The 26,334-nt window shown below is 39.1% G+C and overlaps 1 protein-coding gene across 1 annotated transcript; it reads right to left on the bottom strand.

The window, feature by feature from the left end:
• Positions 1-264: 264 nt before the first annotated feature.
• PIK3CG (phosphatidylinositol-4,5-bisphosphate 3-kinase catalytic subunit gamma) lies at positions 265-25,988 on the bottom strand (the record flags this gene model as incomplete). The annotated part of the gene is made up of 10 exons (XM_080353543.1): positions 23,979-25,988; positions 19,701-19,766; positions 19,371-19,596; positions 15,395-15,498; positions 13,646-13,792; positions 12,264-12,354; positions 8,427-8,557; positions 7,698-7,809; positions 5,561-5,718; positions 265-546 (listed from the first exon to the last, which is right to left on the bottom strand). The coding sequence occupies exons 1-10, from the start codon at positions 25,980-25,982 to the stop codon at positions 265-267; spliced, it is 3,321 nt and encodes a 1,106-aa protein (XP_080209669.1). The 5' UTR covers positions 25,983-25,988.
• Between the last annotated feature and the right edge of the window lie 346 nt (positions 25,989-26,334).

Below are 26,334 nucleotides of genomic sequence, written 5' to 3'. Positions count from 1 at the left end.
AAATGCAGGCCACATCAGCAAAGCAACTAGTTAAAAGAATCCAGAAAAATGAAGTGTCATTAGACATTACAGAAGAAAACATAGTCTTAACTGCAGGAAGATCTTCTGGAGGGGCAGAGCAAAAGTCCTTTGCCTTTTTAGAAGATCCATTTAAGCTGCCAGCAAAGTAAAGGCAATTTTGACTGCTCATTTATTCGGAATGCATAAATAACATGTAGATTCACTAACCTCCTATTTACACCCACAGTTCATTTACATAAAATGTTAAGCAGAATGCTTTTCTACTCCTTGTTTGATTCCAAGCACAAGATGTAAAAACCAGTTAAATTGCACAGTCCAGCCCTTATCTCTGCAAACCTCTATCTGATCAAGAAAATGCTTTTTGGCATCATCTTCGCTTTTCCCTACTGTCAGCGCGTCCCGGATATATTCAATATCCTCTTTGCTGGTTAACTGGGGCATTCCAGTCATTAGCATCATGGAGAACAGGATGATCAGCAGGTTTGTGTGATGTCGAAGAGCTAAATAAGCCTTCACGCATACGTCCTACAAGAGAGAAGGATTTTCTGTTAATTGAGGTGAGCTGAGAGGGACAGGGTAGGATTTTCACAGGGCTCTCAATCACCAACACTATTCAGTGACTCGAGGACATCAGAGGAGACCCAACAGAGCCATTCACCTGAGCAGGAACGTGACGTGAACTTCTGCCTCCGTCACTTGCTATTACTTCAATTCACCCCTACACCTTGGGGCAACACTCACTGTTGCACAAACTAAAGGCTCTCTTTAATAATATTATATCAATTACTAAAGCATAAAACCTTAGCTTCACCAAAATTTCCAATTTCCCTGTCATATGATGTCTTTCTGCGGCTGTTAAAAGAGACGGAAACAATTCACTGTCTTCCTTTCCAGTTGGTATATTCCCTTTTAAAACCCATGGGATGGCAAGTGATACTGAATAAAGCACTTCCAGGGGACTGCTCTTCATTTTATAGATACCCATATCTATCTGTCTGTCTATCTATGGATCAATCTATCTATCTACTTTGCAGAGGTGCTGGCTTATTTAATGGAGAAGATTTTTCAGGCTTGGTGTTCTGAGAAATGTTTCCAGCTGACAGCTCTGGTTTCCAGGCACACTGCCTGGCTGTAGGACTTCCATGCTTATATACGGTCATATTGGATTCCATAGATTTTTTAGTAGCCTTTTAACTTCCATATAGAAGTAATTTGTGCTTAAAAACATAACCTTTAGAAGAAGAAAATTGAGGCAGCTTGGAAAAACACGCAATGCTTTTGAAAAGAATATTTAATGCTAAGTGACTAATACATAAGCTGAAATGATTATTTTTTATATTGAATTTATTACTCATTTACTTTTAGAAATAACGTCTTGAGGAAGACAACGCAATGAAGAAATCATATATCAGAAAGTGAAATTGGGCCTGCAATGTAGTAGTGTAAAAAGATGAAAAATATTTCCAAGAAGACTGTTGCTATTAAAACCAAAGCTGAAGCAATGCTAATTAACCTTTCCACAAATGCATATGAATTTTTTAAAGGATTCTTAAGAAATCCAAATATTTTATAAGTTCTACCCAATCTCATCAGCCCTCTAGAACACCATTTGTTTTTGATAAGGTGTATGCTTTTTTCTTCCTTAGAAACAGCTAGAATTGCATGAATAATCTTAACATTTATCACTGTTCACATCAGCAACACCAGGAGAACCAACCAGACAGGTCAGAAGATGCTAAGGAAGCAAGATGATATGTTGAAGATCTGTCTGTAGGGTTTCTTCTTCCCTATTGCCTGGGCCCTTCAGTCTTTTGCTCTGTTTCCAAATCAATTCTGTCCTGAAATAAGATCATACTTACGACTCTAATGTTAGTTTAGCTCTAGAGAAGCAAAAGATAAGTTGCAATGGTCAAAGCACAATTTACAGCAGAAAATACCATCATCTTATCACAGGGATTAGTTTCTCTCCATGACATGAGAGAAAAAAAAAAGTAAAAAAAATTAATTCTGCTTATGTATTATAAACTTCAAACAGGGAAATCTTGTCACAAGAGTGTGTGTGTGTTTTGTTCCGCTTGAAAGAGATGAAAGCTCTTTATAGTTATATCAAAGAAGGTTTTACATTTCTCTATGGATGATGCATCTCACTACTGCCGGTATCTGAGAAAGAACAACAATTATGCAGTCAAGAACCTGGCATCACTGCATCTCAAAAGTCCTTCCAGAATTCAGAAGATTTAAAAAAATCTGTATCTGCCTGTTACTGTTATTTATTCAGACAGAAACTGAGTGGAGTTTTTAATTAACATCTTCCAAGAAAACTAATTTTTACACTCCGGAGAGAGGCAGTGAGAACCAAAAATAACACATACGTATGTGTCAAGGATACGTAGATGTTTGCCATGGGATCAAGAAGAAAGCTGCTAACTGATCTAAAGCCATAGGCAAAAAGAGAGGAGCTGAGGAGAAACCAACCTCCTGTTGTCCAATAGACAGAAGAAAGAATAATTATTTTGAGAACTTGAAACTCTCCTTAGTATCGTAAAGATAAGGCATTTTTATAATCTGAAGTGTCCAAGTTTTGTTACACAGGCCATCCCTTCTCTGTACAATGTACTATAAATAAATATTTTTCCATGATGAACTGTACACCCTCTTGCTTTCTGTCACCTTTATTTGACAATCAGATACACGAGCATTTGTAAACAAATGGTACAGAAGAAGTTGATAAGTACTGAAAAGACAGATCTTTATATTATCAAATCAGCAAAGTAATGAAAGATTGTTACGTAAGTAAAATAAACATATAATGAAATAAACACATGCTAAACTAGCAATGACAATTTTAGGCAAACTATAGACAAAGCTCAAAAGACTACAAAAACCAGATGAGGCTCCCTCAAGGGTTTTTACAAGTAAGAAGGGAAAAAGTCGTGTGTACACAGAAGTAAGAGAGTTACACGGGTTTCAGGCAAAGGCTTGAAAGGAAAAGCCACCACATCTGACACCTGCAGCACGAGAAATCTGGGCAGTACTAAAGCAGCTGAAAAATTCATGGATGGAACAGAAAAATACTTTTCTTATCAGATTAAGTTATGCTTAAATACATATTTGTGATTAGGACAAATAAGCATAAAATACTGCTTCCTACTCAGTGTTTCTGTAATGTCACTAATAACCTCTGGCATCTAATTTTCATTACACCATCGTAAGGAATGCTAACAAAAAGGGAAGCAAAATTTAGATTAAGAACTAATAGGAACGCACTTTATTGCTAGTTCCAGAAAAGTTGCCAGGCCACCGACAGCTTTAGGAGTTTACTAATACTGAATTATACTCTGTTGCAGTGAACTTTGGTCAAAATTATTTGTCTAATTAACCTCCTCTGACACCTGCAATATGAGCTACGGCTAACACATCTATCTGTATGGACTGTATCTAATACGTGACAGAGAAATAAAATTTTTAAAAAAGATTCCTCTCAACTACAAGGTATTTTAATGTAGTTGAAAGTACAAATTAATGGGATATGCTCTCAAAAATTAATAAAGGACAAATGCTGAGACTTTTCCATTAATACATGAATGAGTCAGCAGGCACACTGAATGAATCCCTCAATATTAGGAAACATGATTAATCCAGCCAGTTGAAAAGTGAAGCTATAATTTTGTGTATTTTTTACTCTGACCATGTAATTAAAAACCCCCATATTTTACAGCAAAACATGTGATGCAGATCTTGCTCTGTGTTACTATTTTACTTTTATGGAAGTATTTTATTAGTCTTCGAAGCAGGAAAGCATTTTAATGTACTACCAAAATAGCAGTTTATAAACAGCAACTACTGCAGCAACTGTACACTAAGGCGCATTTTTGGGTCAGTATTACTGTTGCCTGTGTCTAAATCACTCCATTTAAACTGACCAACTCACACATCACAGTCACAGTTCACAAAGGTAAAGCACATTAATCACCTCTCAGCTGGTTAACGACACCAGCGGAAATGACTCTGACACTGTCACGGCTCCTAAACCCTCTGCATGGCAGCAGTACTTAGAAACTCATACCAGAGTGACAGGATGTATGTTCAGTCAAACGCAGGACTGAAGGCATAGCCTGAAGAGAGGCCAAGACCGAAGTCACCTCCTAGTGCTTTTGGTATTTGGGTTGCTGAAGGAAAGGTCAGATATTCTCTAAAACGCTGGATGATCCATATACACAAACACAACATTACCTTATTACACTGACAGGTTGCTTATCTTCCAGCTCTCCACTTAGGCACTTTCACTTTTCCAACTATTTTCTGCTTCCAGAACAGAGGTCTTCTATGAAACGACACACCCCCAGTGGTGTCTCAGCCTCACACGCACCCATGGCTCACAGGCCCTTCCCGCACACAGCACCGCTCACCGGCTCCTGGAGAGCGTGGGCGCAGCACTGCCTTCCCACAGCAAAACCCACCTGCCCTGAAATCTTCTGAGCTACAAGCCTCCTTCAAAACACCCGTGCCATGGTACAGACAGTCCTTGTGCAAAACAAAGACTCAAACATCGCACCTGGTTCTTTAGTTATTTTCAGAAGTCTGGGCTCAAGGGGGACAGTTGCCCCGTTATTTGCTGTACAGTCATGTGTATGTTCAAAGCAACATATTCACTATCCAACAATAAGAACCTTAATCGGGTACTCAGGTTGAAAAACTCGACTCAGGACAGAGAGACTGGTTCGTTCACAGGGAATTCTGAACATCGAAGCTTGGCTTTTCCTTTGACTCACACTCTGGAGGAGACTTTTCACATGATAGGGAACCTGCTTTCTAAATCAAGCACTTATTTGCAATCCCTAAAGATGAGCCAAGGAATAACACCCCAGACATTCATTTACTTCTGCTCAGCCATTTCATTAAACATGCTAAACAGCATTTTGTGTTGCTCCTAAACAAGCTCGAAAAATCACAACTGCTTCGGAGGGGCTCAGTTTCAAATAGAAGCTACAATAGAACAGATTTCCTTCTCTTTCAGAGCGTTAAGTCCATTCACTTCACAAGACCAGAACCTGAGACAGCTCAGGGTCACTGCAGATTTCCATTCCCATGCAGCAGTCCAAGCCCCAGCCCACAAGGGCAGAATCAGGAGAGAATACGACCAGCAGAGCCAGCGAGGAAATGCCACCCACCTGCTCGTACTGCACACAAGGCTCTGCTTAGTGCTTCCAGTCTCCTCTAATGGCACAAACTCTGAAGCTCTCTACAAGGTATTTTCGATCAAGACAAGAAACAAAGAAAGTACTGCTTACGCAGTCTGCTGCTAACTGAAGCTTTTCAATGTGGCTTTGAATGTAGACATTTGAATTCTAGTTCCCATAATCCTACAGATAATTTTTGCTCTTAGTTGGGCCTAAAATATCCCAGAATTGCATTATGATTCAGTAAATCTAATTAACATAATACCCAAGAGCCTAGATCTTTGAAAACTAAAGCACTGATATTCATTTCAGAGGGTAAAAACCACTGCTTTGATTTGCAGCTAGATATTCACCCTTACCTGAAATTTATGGAAATGGAGACTTGTCTTCTTTCCGGAAGTCCCCATGACAAACAGGAAATCTGGAGTCAGCACAAAAGGAACTCTTTCCTTATTAATTCCAAGGAAGCTTTTATAATTCCCAAGAATATGGCCAAAATCAATATGGAAAAGGTTACCTTCATAAAGAGAAGAAGTAGTCACGGTTAGGCTCAAATGCAATAAACTGCCACGGACACTTACTTGTATTCACAATAACTCCAAGCCCTCTTTTTTAGAGTATATGTGATCACTCTTTAGTTCGTTAGAAAAGTCTATTTTCTCTCTTCTTTTTTGTCCTCTTGGCAAAGTTACTTTTTATTTATCTTTGGCAGTTGTTATAAAACAGGCAGAACTACTGTATTTTCTAAACATACACTCACAGCTTTTCAAAAATCAACCAAGGAAAGCTTGTGCCTCAGATCTATAACAATCAGCTCCCAGCACTACATGGAAAAGGCTTGTGGGTTGTGTTTCAAATAGCCAAGGGATTCTGGTGCTATCCAGCTCCTTGGCTAATGTCATTCACAAGAACCATGCTGCTTCTTCCTCACAGACCTTCATTACTGATTTTTAAACCACCCTGTACTGTGCAGAAATCTGCATTGTTACCCTTTGCATAACTTTCGAGATTGTAATAGGGTATCAGATCCCAAGAAAGCAAAGTGAAAGGATCACTACACCTACAGGACTGGAGCGTGCTGCTGTTATTCGGATTACTTTATTGCTTTCACCAGCAGAGAAGACGTAGGGATAAAAGAGTATGGTTACTTAAAAACAGCTTTGTAATGTAAATGCATACAGAAAGATAAAATCGTAGAATCGACAAATGATTTGGGTTGGAAGGGACCTTCAAAGGTCATCTACTCCAAACCCCCTGCAATGAGCAGGGACATTTTAACTAGATCAGGTTGCTCAGAGCCAAGATGATACTGAACAGTGATCATTAGGTGGAACATCCTTAGATGTTCCAGCCTTTCAGCCAGTTTCTGAGTCGTCCCAACTGACCCCAAACCTGACACCCTCTGCAGACCTCTCGGGCTGGCACCCTTCTGGCTGCTCTGGCTCAGGACTCCAAGACCAACCTGCTCCCACCACAACAGAGAAACCTTCCTTTCCCTGTCTCCCACTGACCTGTCCCTTATTTTCTGCCAATGGGCACTAACGTTGCATTATATGATATATAATGTTGAAACTACACCATTTCTTTGTCTGTTTTTTCCTCAAGGACTCTGGCAAACTTTTTTACTGTAGTTTTCAATTAGCTCATTTCTGCCTTCAGGGTATATTGTCTCTCTAGCCTTCAACTGGTAAAACTTTAACTACAATATGATTAATATTAAATATACAGCCTTCTAATTGAGCCCAAAAGTATTTTCTGTCTCTTAGCATTATGTAAAGACTAATTATGAAGCAAGATAGTCATGAAACTGGAAGTGAATTTCTTAGACCAAATAAAACCCCTCTATATGTAGCATTTGTTCTGGGGTCCTTTCTGGGGCTTCCACAGACAAGTGAAATCAGGGATGAACCAATGAGCAGCTACAGAAATAATTCCCAAAGTTTGTAATACCAAAAAAATGTGGTTCTTTCAGGAGGATTGTAACCGTCCCACAGACATCAGCAGCAAAACCAATACAATCCACATACACTTATTTTCTAGGATTTTCTACAGAGGTATATAAAGCAATTATGTTCCTTGGAAGTGAAAATAGTCCAGTAACATCCGAATTCTGACACAGATATGGTTCCACTAACCACTGTCAGAACCACATCCACTGTCTAGACAGGTGAATAGCTGTCTGCTTTTTAAAGTTTTTTGGCTTTTAGATCTAGACCCAAAATAGTTTTACATTCCTCATGACTTAGTTTGCAACAAACTCAGCCTTGAAAAAGAATGACATTATTAATGATAAATATCTAGAGTCTATATGAAGGCCGAAAGGGCTGACAATACATTTCAATGTCACAGGAGGACCTGAACTTCTAAGCACTGCCGACAGAACTGGATTGTCTCCTCATTCATTGTTAAATGCATTATTTATTGAAACAACAGTTAAATGTAGTGAAGTATAGACAGTCCCCACTTCTTCTATGAAATTCCCAAAAAATAACTCACCTGTTTCTGTAATCATAATGTTGTCATTGTGTCTGTCTCCTATTCCAAGCACAAAGGTTGCCACACAGTATCCAGCACAAGAATAAACAAATCTTTCCACAGCTGCCTGAAACTAAAAAGAAATCTTAGAGATGTTACATGCTTCAATGCTAGAAACTAAATTCTGTCATTCTCAAAGTCATATGCCTTTCTGTCGACACGTATCTAGCAACAGTTAGGCAAACTGTCTTATAAAATACACCATCGCACAGCAGAGATTAAGATCACAGCCCTGCATTGCGCTCGCTGTATTGTGCGAGTAGGCTCTATCCATTAGGACAAATAAAATAACCATAGAGTTTTCCACACTGAGAAAAAAAACTGCCAGAAAGCTCCAGTAGGTCACTGGACCTACCTAAGCAAAGGAGTTCTAAGATCCAAACTTGTATTTAAATCCTCTAAAACTACATTGCCTTTCAGTGTTACTATATATCCTTTCAATCTGCTCCTCACATATCACTTCTAAATATCACTGACAAAGGAGTCATTTCTAAAGCATCTTGTTTCTTGGAAACTCGATTGCCAGCTGAATTCCAAAGGCTCTTTCACAGACACCTGTGGCTGAGCACAAGGAAAATGAATGGATTTTTTAAACTCACATAAATAACACAAACACAACCGCGTGGGCTCTGCGCTCCTAAATTAGTAGAGTGCATTTCAAAATCCTACTTAAAAATTCAAAGAACTCACCTTCTCTTCAATCATGCATCTTTCCTTGAGCCACTGGTTTAGTATTTCATCCTTAAATGCACCAGTGTTTCCAACTGTACTCTGCTGAATTTTGGCAATTGTTGTAGCATCTTTCACAATTTCGATCATTCCTACAGAAAACAAGGAAGACATTAATAGTTATTAAATTCAAATAAAAATATAACAAATTAAATGTAATACTGCGGGTTTTTTTTAAAAAACAACTGCAGAATTTCACAGGTTGTTAGCAGAAATTTATTTTACAAGCAACATTGGTTCTGGTTCATTCCCAGCTGAAACCAGCCAGTACTCGTAACTAGCCCGGCATCCTAAACTCCTCTGTGAGAATGTAAAACATTTTAAAATGGGAAGAATCACACAATGAGTGGTGGCCCTCTGCATAAGGGTCTTCCCAAGGAAAGGAACTACCTCCTGTCCTCATCCCCTACATAAACCCAGGTATCATTCACATTCCCACCAGCTTCTCTCCAGCTTCACAGATTTGAGGAGCTGAAGAGAAGCTGCAGTTTTGCAGCAACCTGGGGACACAAGTGTTGCCAGAGCTGTGGCACAGGAACAGTGCTGTCCCTCCTGCAGTAAATCCAATTTAAAGTTATGCATGCATATGCACAGAAAGGTTCAGAAATACCAGTACACAGTGAGGTATAGCAGTGGGATTGCTGGTGGAAAGTTCTGGCTGTTGGGGCTCAGAGGTTTGTCCCTAAACTGAACAGAACCTCACAAAGGCAAATCAGCACATCACAGCAATATGATGCAGAAATACACTTGTACTGTTCATACCAACATGGCATGTGATGAAAGGGAAAGTAGAAAGAAAAGCAGAAACAGAGGATACAACACAATTCTGCACTGTAGCCAAGGCTGGCCAATGCAGTCTGCCCATGTACTGGGCATGTCTGCATGGGGAAAGCCAGATTTTAGTTGGACTTATTTAGTAGCTGGGAATGTATTTTCTTGCTCTGGTTCAAGTTCAACAGTGTCTTCTAGGTAAAAGTGTGGCTTCAGCTCCAGCTCAAAGATAAATAAGCAAACAACTACATCCCTTTCTCCACAAAGTGATTAAAAGCAGTTTCTGATTTGGTTTCAGTTTGACTATCTCTCTGAAATGGAAGAATTTCTATCTATTCACAGTCCTACCCTTCTTCAATTACTGAATTATGTGCAAACTTTTCAGTGACAGGGTTACAAGGCAGTAATCTCTTCCTGCCCCCGCCTTCCACAGACAGCTGAATTCATGGCTGAATAACTCATGAAGGTATTTTTTCTGTCTTGACAGTGGCCTGAATTTGTTTGTAATAAAACTATGATGGAAATACAACCTTCAAAACCCGCCATCAACACCATAAAATTAAAAAGCTCTGTGTTTTGGTCTGTGCTTGTCAAGCTGTTGTTTTCTTCCTGGGAATGAGCTCCAGGTCACATTCCAGCTGTTGAAAAGGCTTTTTCTGCCTGTGCTCACAAATCTCCCTCTACTGGTCTCAGCTGGGCTGTATTCCATCGGAGGAAGCGCAGCAGCAAACGCACCACGCTGTGGGCTTCTGGGGACCTGCAGTACTAAAGCTGAGGACCTCCTATTGAGTATCAGCTTGAACTTCTTAAATTTGGCAGTGACGCAGCACAGTAAGTGATGATAATTGCCTTGCTGAGCCATGGACATATGGCCATGTCAAAGAGAGAGAGAGTAGGGTATGATCTTTTATCAGTGATACGTAGAAGAGAAAGTTCCTCCTACAGAGGTCTACTTGGCAACAGTAGCAGAGAGGACAGATGTTCCAAAATTGCAAACTGCACTGAACGCAGATGTCTTCAACAGACAGAGGAAGCTCTACAGGAGAAGGGATGGCTATCCCAGGTGTGAGAATCCTGGCTGCCTCCCTGTGTTTGGTGTAGAACGGGGCACTGTCCTCAAGTGAACACACAGAAACTACCCCAAGTTCTATGGAAATACTAAGATGGAGGGAAGAGGCAACTTGGAAGAAGACCACATATGAATATTGTGAAAGAACCTTTGCATGCCACTACACTTTGGCTTCATTCCAAACAAGCACAAGCTCTACATCAAGATGTCCACATTGGGTATTACTAATTTAGGCTGCAGGTACTCTCACCAAATTGAACAGGAGTCTTTCTGTACAATGCCCCTACTGTGGTGCTGAAAGGATGCTGAATTCTTATATCTCCCATGTGTGTATAGGAAAATAAACAATTATTTCCTTGAGATAAAAAACGGGCAGAATTTATGAAAGAATAATTAAGTCTGTAACTTGAATACAAGAATGCTAGGATCACTGGCAGGATTACTCCACCTTCCTCCATTATTTCAATACATTACATTGTTTTAAGATGATTTTAAACAAAATTAAATTAAATCCTAAAAATCTCTCTAAAAAATAGGTTTGTTATAGCATACCTATAGGACAGGAAAAAATCCGAGCCTCTATAAATTTACAGTTAGTATTTTGAGATGTAATGTTCCATTTCATTCATTATTAGAAATCCCTTAATACAATTTATTTAATTTTAAACCACTTATATTAGGAGGAAAAAAAACCCTCTCGTGTCACTCTACCACATATTTTATCAGTGAGTTTGGGTTTTCTGCATTGCTGAGATATCTTGAAGCCAAAAGAAAGGATGATAAAAAACTTATGTGGCAATGTATTTTAGAGAGGAAGTACATTACAGATACATGTTAAAAAGAGTTCTTAGTTTTACTGGGCTCAGTTCATTATTCTTCAATCCATAAAGCAAAATATATTGCTGAAAAAGGATAGAACTAAAAAGCTGGAGATCATGGGAGACAAATAGCAATATTTATATTATCATTATTTTATGAATCCATGCAGTTACTATCACATTGCCAGCCAAATCAATGACATGAATTAACAAACTTGCTAATTTTTACACACTCAAGCTTTATAAGTAAATGGCAGAGCTGTACTTGCTAATCTGTCTCACTGATGCACTGTTTATAGCGGCCAAAGCACTTTTTTCAGCGCAACAGCTTCCTTTGGGCATGGCCAATTTTTCTACACTGATGGGTCTTTTCCTCCAGCCAATCGTTCAAGAACTGCTCAGCAGAATTGACTCTGCAGTCAATTCTGTATTAGCTGGATACCAGGGAACTCTGCAATGTAGATGTGCTAGAGTACATAATATATGCAAATCCAAACACAAAGAGTCAGTTCAGAGCCATCAGGATGTATAAATTATACATTGGTTTGGCATTTCTGGATGTAATTGAGCTGATCAGGTTGCTCTACACACCATCACATAGTTCTCCAGAAGCTTTGTAAGCAACTACTCCATTTCTCCCACCAGGAATTCTGGAAAATATATCATCTGTGCTGCAGGAACTAATGCCGCCTGAGAAATATCACTGGAGCATCCTGTTGAGTAATGCTGTTGCTTCTGCGTAGTATAGGGTACAAAGCTTTAGGACATTAAAAAAACCCATAAATGTTCTGCTATTTCAACTCTTTTCTCTATCTCATTCTCATTAAAACACCTCTTGTATAACTCACTCACTTTCACTGCTTTTTTATGCCAAATACTGTTACTAAAGAGAACTCGCAGCAGGAGCCAAGCGTTGGACTTGCACAGGAACCACAGTGGGTTCAGCCAGGGCAGCAGCTGAAGGACACCTGCCAGAAGGGCAGGAACCATCGCTAAGAGTAACTGAAGGTTGTGCAGAGAAAGTCTAATCAACTGCTATTTACCTCAGGACCACAGTGCACACCAGGATAGTTCTCCTGCACACAACTTCTGTAACTAAGGTATTTTGAATTTCTAACCACAGTAAGCGTGACCACTTACCTATTTTGTTTCCTGTAGAAATACAACCATACGGTAACAAACAGAGGTCCAAGGATTCTGCTTCCCAAATGGATTCCATAATTCGAAGAATCTAGTAAAAACAAACGCACAGGCTGAGCTATTTGAAAATATTTGGACATTATGTTTTACTCACACAAATAACGCCACTCAGACTTCTAAGATGGGGCTAAACTTGTCTATTTTACAGACTAAGTGATAAATACAGAAAGTGTGCAGCCACTCGAGATTATCAGTTATGGAACCAGAGTTTATATTTCCTCATCCATTTTGTGCCCAGGCAATCTTTTCTGTTTTAGAAAGTATTTTAAGTATTCAGAAAGTATATTAATTAATATATTATTAATTAAATAATACAATATGTTTTGCTGAAAAACATATTGTATGATTTCTACCTTAGTTTCAGATTGAATACATTAGCAAGTATGTTCATTTTTTTCCCATAAATATCCCCAAAAGTTTTAACAAAGCACTCTGTCAGAACAAGCACTGAAATATTACTAGATCAATGCTACCTACTGATTTGGTTTTCATTCATAACTTCACCTATTTCATAAATAAATGCTAAAAATGCTTCATCAGAAAAACTGGTCATCTTGCACTAAGGAAGATTCCTTCTCTAGAATACCAAAATATGAAGTGTGCATGGCACACAGCAGGAGAAAACAGGGTAACAGTGTGTACTGGCTCTGGCTGGGATGAAGTTAATTTTCTTCAGAGCAGCTCATATGGTGCTGGGGTTGGGGCTGGTGAACAACACAATCCTGTGTGACCAACACAATATACAATACAGTGCTTGCAGAGCACCAAGGCTGCCTCTGTTTCTCACTCTGCAATGCTGTGAATAGATTGGGGGTGCACAAGAGGCTGGGAGGGGACACAAGCAGGCAGATGAGCCAAAACAATCAAATATTCCATGCTAAATAATGTCATGCTCAGCACTAAAACAGAGAGGAAGGGGGTTAGGTAGCTTAACCACCTTCCTGTGCAGGAACTAGCTTAGCATTGGTCTACCCATGGGATGTGGCGAGTGTGGAGTTTGTGTCACTTGGTTTTCTCCCCTCTTCCACTTCTCCTTTGCTTATTGAACAATTTTTGTCTCAGCCCACAAGTTTTTTTGTTTTTACTCTTCCTCTCCTCTTTCCCCATCCCACTGGAGTTAACCAACAACACACTAACATAAACAACTGTAGGACAAGAAAGAAGATCTAGTTTTGATGGCAGCCTTATCATACACCATTTAAAGAAGAAATGACAACATCATATTTCATATGGACAGTAAAGACAAGGTATACACACTTCTGAAAGGACAAACCATTTAAAAACATTCACGTTACTCATTTTATACGTTTTAGCTATCATACCTGTAAAATAAGCATGTCCTGACGGAGGTCATCTCCATGTTTGAAGATTATGCCTATGGTTTCATTTGATAGAGCTGTTGGATCTGCACATTTAAACTCAAGCCAGAGGGGTTTCTTCTTAGATGCCATTACTTTACATTTTTCTATCTGTGAAATACACATCAGTTATTGCTTGCTAGCCAAGGTATTCAAACATTAACACAGCCAACCCTTTTACACACCAGCTACAGAGTATTTTACCAACTTGCAAACAGTTATACCACAAGAAACACACTGAAAGCACACATAAGGAATGGTATTCAATTGCCACATAAAGCCTCACTGAACTTGCCCAACACTGTTCATGATAAAGGAAAAAATATTCCTTGATCTCTGAAACTGCATTTACCTTATAAATCCATCAAAAAAAAAAAAAAAAAAAAAAAGATGAAATGAAAGCTTACCAATACAGTTTATCAAATATTTTTGTTCACATAGTTTGTGGGGAAAAACAAAAAGGCTCTAACCCATCTTTTTTTAGATGTAGCTACTGTCCTTTGTAAATATATTGCTTCCTTCATCTAGGAAGGTCCTGGTAGGGCTGAATACTTCCCATGTGAAGAAAAACTAAAAAATGCAGAAAGATGTTTTCTTTTATTTTGAAATAAACTTTTTGTCAAGCGGTTGGTGATTTTTGTACACAAAAGAGAGAGAAATACAATTGAGAAAATAATATTTAAGAAGCCACAAATTCTGTATTTCTGAGCAAACCATGTTTGAATTGACTTCTGTACTGACAGTGCCTCAGTCATGCCCAAACAGGAGGTGCTTTATTCTCTCAGCTTGAAGACAGCTGAGTTATCACGTGTCTACCAAGGCATAGGTTTATTCAACAGAAACATGGCCACATTTAGACAACTAATATCAGTTACTCAAATGAGTATCCTGCTATTAGGCAATTCCTTAGGTTGGATGGTTTGTCTGTCCTTAGCTAAAAGAAAAATCAAGGGATTCTTTTCTTGTAGGCTCCTCGCTGCTCATCAAGTGAATCCACAGACCTTCAAAGTGCTTCTTTACCCAAAATTCACATTGCACAGTAGATGCATGAGCCAATTCCCTTTCACTACACATCTGCTGATTTATTAATCTTGGTTTTGAGTCGACATAAACCATTGCAACCTCACCACAAAACTGGAGGCAGCAAAACAGAAAAACCCAAGTGTTTCCTAATGTATTTCAAACAAAATCTTAATGTATTTTCTAATAAAAGCAACATAGACACATTGAAAAAACCAGAAATAGCTATGGTAGACATTTCTGTCAGTAAGATGAAGGTCTGGACCTAAACCTTAATGACAGATATGAGTCTGGGTAAGACAGAGAAAGTAAATGAAGGAACAGGAACTGAATATCCCAGAGCCCCTGAAGTCAGATAAAACAGTTTTATACAGATATTTAATGTAAAAAAGAAAAGTCAGTTACCTGGTTAAATCTTGGATTGAAGTAATGGAATAATTGCAATTGCCATTTAATGATTAGGGTTTTATGGGTTGTTGCACTTTTTTAGTGCAGGGTGGCATGTCATTACATTTAGAAAAATGCTAATAGCTTTGGAAATAAAAACTTACTGAGTCCATGAAAATGTCATCATATTCACAGCGAAATAAGAAGTTTTGACAAAACAGTAAAAATTTTTACCAAATGACACATACTTGCAAATATAAGGGGTTATTTTCAAAAAGAATTTGTAGGAACTCAGAATATACTTACCACCAAGGCTCCTGCTCTGAGCCCAGGATCATATGGAACTCTAAAACTTTCTGGAAGTTTGCTGCTCTGTAGTTTCTCAAGCTTTTGTCTCAGCTGTGCAATAACTGCAATTACAAGTAAGAAAACACAATGAAATCTAAAGTTGAAAGGTAAAAATATTATAGGTAATCAAACTTGCTAAGCATCATGATTTAGCCAAAAACCTCCTCCATTTAGCTACTTTTAAAGTTGCCTTCCTCAAAGATCTCCTGATTTGAGGAACAGAGGAAGACTCTTTCACTTGCACTATTAATGGTTAGGGCTGTTTCAGATACTTAAAGTCTTTAAGAACCTCACAAGTCATGTACCTGCTACAGTGTTTGAAGTACTGCACAGTGCTTGGCGTTCTTCTGAAGATTCAGGAGATTACATTAAAATCTCATCTTTCATTTAAAACCAAAACACAGCACAACACACCTAAAAATATTTTTTCCTTATGCCATGGAGGCATTTAAAAGCATTGCTCTTGCAAACTCATGGCTCTTGAATTCTTGGAGTCAATTATACTGTAAACATAAGGACTCTAAGTATAAAGACACTGAGTTTCCAGTCCTTCTAAAACTGGTTTCACAGTGCGGCCTTGTTAATCTCACATTCCAGTGAGAAGAAAATTTGTTGTATATTGATATGAACAAGAATTTTAATAGTCACGTATAAACTCATTTTTTTCATTCATAAAACCTCAACTTCTGAATCTTCAGCTTAGAACGGTACGCATTATGCTACATATGATGCACTCTGTTCATCTCAGCTAGCAGGTGTTGGCAGCACAAGAAACATACTGGGTATTACCCTACGTTAAGACAAAGACCTGAACTCTGTCAGATAAAAAACTGCAGCATCACAGCAGAGGCTGCGTATACATGTTCAAGTGATTTTGGAGATAAAAATTAAAGAACAAAAAATTGTAATGAGAAAGCTAGACACAGGCCTGGATACTTTATATACAAAATCATAGAATGGTTTGGGCTGGAAGCCATCATCAAAGGTCATCTAGTCCAACCTACCTGCAATGAGCAGGGACATCTTCAACTAGATCAGGTTGCTCAGAGCCCCGTCCAGCCTGGCCTGGGATGTTTCCAGGAATGGGGCATCTACCACCCCTCTGGGCAACCTGGGCCAGTGTTTCACCACCTTCATTGAAAAAAAGTTCTTCCTCATGTCTAGCCCGAATCTCCCCTCTTTTAGTTTAAGACCATTACCCCTTGTCCTGTCACAACAGTCTCTGCTAAAAAGTCTGTCCCCGTCTCTCTTATAGGCTCCTTTTAAGTATTCAAAGGCCACGATTAGGTCTCCCTGGAGCCTTCTCTTCTCCAGGCAGAACAACCCCAACTCTCTCAGCCTGTCCTCACAGCAGAGCTGTTCCAGCCCTCTGATCATCTTGGTGTCCCTCCTCTGGCCCCTCTCCAACAGGTCCGTGTCTGTCCTGTACTGAGGAATCCAGAGCTGGACTCAGCACTGCAGCTGGGGTCTCACCAGAGCAGAGCAGAGGGGCAGAATCACCTTCCTGACCTGCTGGCCATGCTCCTGTTGATGCAGCCCAGGGTATGGTTGGTTTTTTGGGCTGCAAGCGCACATTGCTGGGTCATGTCCAGAAAATGAAGACGTTTCTAAAGCTGCTATCAAATTAAGTAATTCAAGCCAGAAGAATTACCTGAGAACTCACAGAACACAACTGCTACACCTATCCTAAAGGCTTTTAGAGAAGAACTACCTAGCAGTGCCAGGTTGACTAATGTGGTATCTCTTCTGGTAGAAAAAAGAAATCTGACAGCAATATAGCAGAGCTAATAAGTGGGTTTTATAATTAGATATCTTTCAAAAACAGACCAAAACCAAATCCAAAAACAGACCCAACCTGAAACCCCTCAGGCTGCCATAATATGGGTCATGAAACAGCTTTCTAAAATGTAACTATGTATTTTCTAGACAAATATAGCTTGATTTCATTAAGTCTCCTCATTGTAATGTAATTTGAATACTGTATGCTGACCAATTGAAGATAGTAAAGATCAAGAATTAGTTGAGTTTAAATTGCAAGTGAAGGCATTTGCTAAAACGATTTTCAAGTTGTTCTGGCTTAAGAACAAAGTGCTATGTATTTTAAGAGAAGAAACAGCTGCATAGACACATTCTTGGGAGACAAATCATCTAGCACAGAATGGTGATGAAAGCAGATAATCCTACGCAAGCTGTAATACTATGATCTGCAGAAATTATTTATTATTACTTGCTCTGTTCAAATATAAGCACAGAGACTACATGAAAAGTGAAAGAAACAGTATGACAGCATGACTGCTACTGGACTAATATGGATCTAAAAGGAAGGAATTTATTCTTTAAAAAAAATCCACAAATACTGGAAGAAGAAAAACAAATACAGGAATTAGATGAGGCTGCATGACAAAAGGAAACAGTCAGAAACATTCAGACTGAAAATATAAACGGCTATGAACATTAGAAATGACGGAGCAAAAAAGAAGCAATAAATTTAAGAAGAAATGTTAGGATATACATTTTTAGAAATGTAAGAAGTAGAGAGTGCCTGTGGGAAAAACCATATCCTCAATAATCTGAGAATAAATTAAATTAGATATAGCATTAGTAGGACACTCCTTAGTTTCAGGAAGCCTTATTCAGTGAAAATGTCAATTATATAAGTCATCTTTCAATGTTCTGCTGCACATTACATACAGAGATTCTTTAACTTCAAAACCTGGTGGGTGTTAATGTGATTGCTTTCTCTTGAAACTTTTCTTCTTTGCCCACATATCCTTCAAAGATAATGTATTATGGAAACCAGTGCTGTTATAGACATGTGCATCTGCAAGGCTGTAAAGTTTCTTCCCAAACCATGGAGTTATGACCAAATATATTTAATTATAGAGCATTTTAACATAAATTTTAGAAAGTTGTTTAGAAATAAGATTTTATAAAGGGGTGCAGTAAGCCCCCTAACTCACACTATGTGGTAACATATTAAATTATATGTTGAAGCATAAATGCATTTTTCCTTCGACTTCCTTTTGAAACACCACCACAGCAGCCACTTCTGCAGAACCAGAGTGCAAAGGCTTTCCCAACCAAGGGCTTCCAGCCTGGAATATACCAGGCTGAACATGCAGGAAGAGCTTGTTGCTCTACAGCTTTTTGAATCTGAATATTGTCATATATCTCCTCGTGCTTATTCCCAACACCAAGCAACTAATAGGAATCACGACAAACAAGCTTTTAAGGAAGCTGGGAAAAAGAAAAAATAAATAAATGCAGACAAAACGCAGAGGTAAACAGGCATTGCATAACCCTACTGTGGCTTCCAAAGCAGTGCTGACAAGAACTAGAAACAGCAATACCACATCTGTGTCTCACAGGACCCCTGTTCAGCACATTGCAAAACCCCAGAGATGTATAGTTTGTATAGACACCGCTGGTCCATCAGCTACTTTTGTGGCACAGCGGGGGCTGTACTGGGCTCCTCCCCAGTCCTCCTGCCAAGAGTCTTTCAGTGACTGCCTAGGGTAAGGCTGTGTTTCTTGGCAAGTCCCACTTTTCCTCTTTATTTCCAGTTAATATTTGTGTCCTGGATTGCTTCTTTCTTCAGTGCTGGCATTCAGCTAAGGGTTATATACACAAACTTAGCTGTCTCCCAGCTGCATGGTGTGAGGTTCAAGAAGATAAGCCAAAGCATGGGAAAGTACTGCGTGTCTAGAACATTGATATTCTTCCCCTTTTGGGGTGGAATGAGCAAACAAATGTATTATTGGTTCAATCAATATTAATTTACACTGGCATTTTAAAAGAAGTAATAAAGATGCCCTTTGACAGTAAATTATCCATGAATTTTCTAAATAAACATCACAATTTTATGCCTAGATTTTCACACCCAAAGAGAAAAAACAGTATTATTACAAACAAAGAAATGCCTGTCAGCAAATACCTTGAGAAGTGACATCATACTTTTCTGCAGAAACTGATTTTATCTCCATCGTGACTTTATGCAGCAATTCAATTACTTGAACCTGCTTCATGAAATCGTGTAGCATTGCTTTTCCACAGCCCCTAAGATAGGCTTCCAGGATGACCGCAAACCTCTGCTGGTAATGCATGGACTGGGCAATCTCGCTTCTTAAGAACCAAAACAAGAAGTGACCAATTCTTTTGTTCTAGAGGTAAAGAAAAACACTACAATCAGCACGCACTTCTTGATGAAAGCTTTTAACAATGCCAGTACCTTTAGCACAAATTGGCTGTATTTTGAAGTACTTACTCTCAAACCACGTTTCAGCAGAAATCTGGCTAATGCGCTGTCATGATATGGCTCAAATTTCACAGCCTGAGTAACACAAACACAGAAGACAGGTTATTAACCTATTTAAGATCGCATTGAACGTTTACTATGCCAATGATGTGTAGTGAACACACGGCTGCAGGAGTAGAAAGTGTACAGCAAGACAGAAGGTCTTTAAAGGAAACAAAGTTGAAAAAAACAAAGCAGGGCTTTTCTGTGTTTGACTCAAGCAGCACTTTTTCTTTGCAACAGGTTCTTTCCAGGTGTACTATTAATGCAACAAATAAAGCAACGTAGGGAGTAGTTAACCAGTGAGGCCAACCTAAGCACAGAAAGATAGATCAACAAAGCAACATAATTCTCAGGCCATAGCAAAACCCAGCAAGGTCAGAAAACGTTTTGCAGTCTGATTGACATTAGGAAGGCTTGGAAAGATTATTGACAAATGAAATGACATATTTGTCATCATTCTTTAATAAAAATTGTCAATAATAAAGCACTGCTTTTGACAACATCTGCCATTCGGGACTTGGGCACCAGGGTTCACTGCCAGGTTTCCCAGCAAGCATGGGATACAGGAGCAGCTTTCTGGAGCTCCTGATCTGGCTTTTAACCCCTACATGAATGACAAAACTGAATAGAGGCTCTGATACACATCCTATAGTAATGGAGTACAATTAAGAGGAAGAATTCACCAGGCTTTTTTTTTTTTTTAATGACTCTATGAGCACAGATGTATTTTTTCTCCTCCAAGAGCCACTTGGCTCCACCCAAGCCCACAGATATTTCCAAGCTACTGCCAAAAAAAAGGTGGAAACAAAAAGTCAACAACTCTTTTTGAAGTGTCAGGATTGGAATATTTTGCTGTTATTCTCTCCCCCATCCCAATAATCAAGTGAATAGATCTACCAGAAAACCCTTCCACTTCCAGATACCAGGCTGTGCCAGGGAACTTGTCCACGTCGGGTTTTTTTTCCAGCAGCTTCTTTCCTGTTGCTTGAGGGACTCAAGTTTATTGGAGGTTTGTATTAAGATTAGTGGAAGAAAAAAAGTATGCATGTATACCCCATGGCAAGAAAAGAGAAATAAGAAGCATACAATCCCTGGAATAGGATCACATAATCCTTGTCGAGGACTGAGGGGGCTGGTGAACAGCTTCAGGTTCTGGAAGCAGAGTGCCAGGAAGCGGCATGGAGGGAGACGAAGGGAAAACAAAGGGATGTGCAGAGAGCTGGGTGCATGTCGTACGCTCAGCTTTCGGAAGCAACGAAGTATGCAAACCTTCAGCCACAGTTATTCAACAGAACAGAATGGCTCTTTCAAGACCACTGTGGTTTGCACCTCGCAAAGAAGCAACCAATCCGTCAGCAGAGGTCTACTAAATTCCTCAAACAAATCATAGGGTTTTATTTTATAAACTCTTAAAAGTACTGTGGCACACTGTTGTATTTTTTACTATTAAAATATCAACACTGTTTCTGAAAAGTAAAACTTCCTGTGGGTTTATTCAACAGAAATAAAAAAATAAAATCTAGCTTTTTAAGTCAACCTTCTGGAATGAACCAACTTATAAAATGCTACTCGTTCTTTCCAGCTGCCATCTAAGAGACAGACGAGAAACCCAAGCACCAGACTTGCCCTTGTACACTATCATAATTCTGCAAGAACAGTCCTGACCATCTCTGCAATACTGTTTTATTTCCTCAAGCAACACCATCTTATTTAAGAAGATAATGAGAATTCACAAACATAAATTGATTTTAAAATAGATAGATCCTCTTACTTTGTGTGAGAGATGATGAAGGTATGAGGGGTTTTTAATAAAAATTTATTTTCACTGCAATAAGGCACCCCAAAGCAATAATTACTACATAAATTAAAACTGATTTGCTTACATAGCCCTAAAAAACAATTTAAGAATTAAATACAGCCAAACAATCGGCCATCACTTCAAAACAAAACCTCCTTATATTAGGATTGCAAATACAGGTTAACATAAAAGAATATTAGAAAAATGTATTATGAACATGCTTAAGTTTTAGAAATTAATATTTTAAAAGTCAATCCCAGTTTTCTTTTTTCTTCATAAAGTCAAATATGAATATTTTAATAGCTAGCCATTAAAAAGCATCTGCTGGCACTTCAGCAGGTCCCTGCACGTACCTTTGCCTTGTCAGTTCACCAGGAGAGCTTTACTCACTGCCACATAAAAGGACCACAGTAACTAGTGTTTGCTTTACAATGGATATTGTTGTATTTTAACTATCCTATCCATGTTTTATCAAGTGCGCAGAGAACAATAGACCTTTACAGGAAGTTCGATAGGTTTATTTATGGCACAGCTGCTTCTATTTGGGATAAACCTGGGGGAAAATAAAATGTTTGTTTGGCTTCTAACTCTACTGGGAGGTAAAATGTGAATATCCCGTGCAGAGTGACATAAGGCATCAAGCTTTCATGAAGGCGTGCATGTGAAAAGTGATGACCATTTGCAATAGAGACATCTCAGCTGTGCCTGTTAGAGCAGAGGAATGGCAGACACCATTCTCTGAAAAACGTGGATTTTCAAATACTCTGTGGTACCAACACTCTGCTGCAGGGAGCTGATGGCTCACACTCCGTTGTTAGCCAAGGAAAGAAAGACAAGGATGCAGCGGAGAGGTAAATGCTAGGATTTAGTAGGTTTTTCATTTTTGGGGATGGCAATCTTTTCATTTCTAACTATGTTTCTTACTAAAAATGAGACAATGAAGTTAAGTTACTCTGATTTTATGCTACAGTAATTTAATTTACCGTTAGATTTATTATTTTTAAAACACTCCAGATTTGTACTTCCTGAAAAGAAATAATTTCAAAACCAAATAATTTCAGAAACAAATTTTAAAAAATTCTCTCAGGTACTTTGATATCAACCTATCACCACCCCAGGCCCCTAATTTGGATACAAAAGTGAATAAAATTGCTGAGCTACATGTAGACAGCAAAAGCTCACACACTAAGCATATATATAGCAGCAGCTACGTGGGAGGCCCAATGAGGTAACTGTAGCAGCTCCTTTGGTTAATGCAGAAGTGCATAAATTCTGCCTGAGGAGCTTAATCTTCAGACAAGTAAAGACAAGGCTCAAAAGGCCTTGTTTAAAGCACTACTGATGTGCAGCAAAATCTGAAATACTAACATCATTTTCCTGGGAACCTGGGCTCTATCAGAACCCACAGAAATTAAAAGCCCCATCCTGCAGGTTCCCAGGCTGCAGCAGTTCTTTTATTAAAAAAAAAATAAAATAAAAGAAAGTCAATTCTGTCCTCTGATTCTTCAAAAACGTGTTTCCTGCTCTGCAGGGAGACAGCCTTCTGCACAAACCAGGGCCCTGTCAGGTCTGGGGAGCCTGCGGAGCTGCCTTGCTTCAGGGGACGCGTTTACCAGGAAGAACCGCAGGGTTGCACCTTTTCATCAGCCTGCAGACGCCACTCTGCTGCTGACAGCAGCCGGCCCAGCTCTGGCACCGTGTTGTGAGAAAGCAAACAAACCAATTTTCTTGTATAACTGATATAAACCTCAACATTTCATCTGGACGATTCACATACAAAGCGCTTCAAATCGATACAGTGGTGATTCATCGCCATTAAAAGCACAATTTCTCACCCAGCTTCCCAGAACGAACTAATCTTATGGAGTCCTAGAAACTCTTCATTTACTTTTAAAAATTTTTCTAGATAAATTTGGTCCCCCCTTAACAGTACAAGACTGAAGTCATTGCCATATGCTATGTAACCACACTGTTATTCTGGACCTAAAAGCCAACCCCAGATTTTTCTTCAGGCCTTGTCCATGTCAACATCTGCCTTCACTTCCTTTCTGTCTACATTCTTTCTAAACCGTTGGTGAAGCTGGTCAACAGTTCTTCAGTGCTATGAGATTCAGACCTGAGACAGACAGGATTAGAGACAGCACAGTTTGGATTTGCTCCATCATAGCTGTGCTAGTGTTGACAATCTCTAGAAAAAACAAACTACTGTAAACACAAGACACAAATTGTAAGACGCTAGGCCGTGGTAACACAAAAATAACAACATAGGCAAAAGGCAAAATGTAGAAAGCGTGTTTTGGGTTAATTTGGTTACTACCACTGCTTTGACTAAACACTGAAGACTTCAAAAAAAGGGATTACTAACTAGACCCACCAAGACTGGAATGATGATGGGGCAATGCCAATATTCCAGGCAGGCAGATTTCAAGAATGCAAATATACCTCACCTGCACAAGTTGTAAAAGATAATGAAGAACATCATCATCTTCTAAACTTTCCAGTTTTTGAACTGCCATTGCTCGAACATTTTCATCCGAAAAGTTACAGTCCAGAAGTTGCATTGTGAGTCCAACATCTAAAGTGCTTTGATCCCAAGTCTCCTTCTTAGCTAGCAACTGGTAAGTTTTGGCCACTATTTCTTGTTGTCCCCATTTCACGGAGCTAAGCAGCTTAGGATACGCCTTGGGGTGCTTTATGCTTTCATATCTAAAGTGCCACAACAGTTCTTTGTCCTCAGGAGAAAGTGGATTAAGTGGGTCAGTTGCTATGATTTCTTCAAGTTGCTTGCGAAGCTGGTTGGGCATTTCGGCTCGTGTCCTGTCCCCTTGGGGGTCTGACGTTATCCTGTGCTTGGGCAAGGCAATTGGGTGACAATATTTGTCCAGCACAATAGAGATGGCCATTGAGTTCTCTTTATCTGGGTTAGTTGCTGATGTGAGCTTGTCTGCATTGATACTTCCTTGTTCTTCCCCCTTGCCTGGAATTTTCCACATGTGGAGCACATACTCCCCACTGCGTAGCAGGAAACGGTGATCTATCAACAAAAGATTTACGTAATAGAGAAGCTGAGTTTTGCACTTTGAATCAGAGTTGGGGGACTCATGTGACTGAAGGTTCGTCTTTGTGGACAGTCCCTGTGCTTTGCCGCAGTATATCTGAAGATTCAGGAGTGCTCCTTTAGGCAAGTCTTTGATTTTGATATCAAACTCCAACCAAATATTCCACAGAACCTCCTCCGTAAAAGGCTTCGATGAAGTCCTCCTCTGTGAAAGGAGCTGCTGCCCATGTTGAATGTTAGCCTCCACAAACACAGTGAGATCAGTATTTCTTGGTAAAACTGGGATATCAATGCCAATTATTTTCACCCTAAATTTCCTATTACAGTCCCACAATGAGATAGTGAAAACTCTCTCATGATCTTTTCCATCTATTGTCAATTGTTCATGATACCCTGTAACTCCTGTACAGTCATCCACCAAGGGCCACTCTTCCTTCTGAACCTCATCCTCATTTGGGTCAGGGGGATTGTCTAAGACAAGGTGGATTTCTTCCCCATTCTTAAGGCATTGTCTTATCCAGTGAAAATCTTTGATTGGCGTCTCTCCAGTAATGTACTCATCTCTGCCGCAAATCCTGAGAACAAAATCCAGTTCACTGTGATCTTCAGGAATGTCCATCAAAGACTTTTTCTTTGCCATTTTTGTGAAAAAGCTATGAAGAATCATATCTGGCGTGTCATCTATTGACACTTTAATTTTTTGGCTAGTTGTTCCTCTATGTATGATTATGAAAATGTTATTATTAGTGATCTTTTTAAATAAATATTCTGGGAGTGGTTTAGACGTAGTCCATGGGTGCATTGCATACAATTTGGGATCTCTACAGGCTACCTCTATCATTCGTGGAGTGACTAACCTGCGACGGGTAAATTCTAGCTCATCATCATGCACGTTGCTTACATCAGTGACATCGTAACCAATCAAGTCGTTAAGCTGCCGCTGAAATTCCTGAACTTCTTCTGATGGTTTTTGTTTCTGGACAACATAGATCTTGCCCACCTTCTTCTGTAATACTTTCCAGTACAATATGCAGTCTAATGTCTGTAATACTTGATGTTTATCATAAATCTCATACCACTGCCCTTTCTTCTGATACTGCAGAATAAATTGATCCGGGGTGAATGCGTGGTAGAAGTCTGCGGTTTGACTCATCTCTATTGCACGCATCCAAATCTGTGCTTTCATTTGCTCAACCGTACAGTTGCCAGCTATTTCGAGTAACATCATTTCCGGTACTTTAGTATGTTTGTTGCTTGTAGGTAAAATGAACTCAATGGATATCAGTTCCATTGATGACAAATTACTCGATGTACAATGAGGTTTCATCCTTCTTCTCCTTCGCTTGTTTTCCTCTCTCATAACAACGGGCTGTTCATAATCCCCCAACTCCATGCCAGAAGAAATCTAGCAAAACATACAAAATACTTGATTACCTTCTCATTTACGTTTTTCTTTACTTTTACTTTATAACTCCTCTCAATTAAAATCACAGTCCAGTCAGAATCCTGCTAGGTATATGCTTTTTGTATTTCCCTTTAAGTTCTGGTCATAAATGCTTGATTTATATAAGCCAACTTAGATGTAATATATTCAATAACAAATATTAAGAAAAACCCAAAACAAATAAACACAACCAAAAAACCCAAACCCACAACAGCAACAAATACAAACACATAAACCCTCAACGATTAAATAATTAAAATAGAGCTTTTAAACAGCCTTCCCAGATTTCACTGAGGATAAG

The sequence above is a fragment of the Nesoenas mayeri genome, assembly GCF_963082525.1.
Source record: "Nesoenas mayeri genome assembly, chromosome: 1".
NCBI lineage: Eukaryota > Metazoa > Chordata > Aves > Columbiformes > Columbidae > Nesoenas > Nesoenas mayeri.
This window is presented reverse-complemented; position numbering and strand designations above follow the sequence as displayed.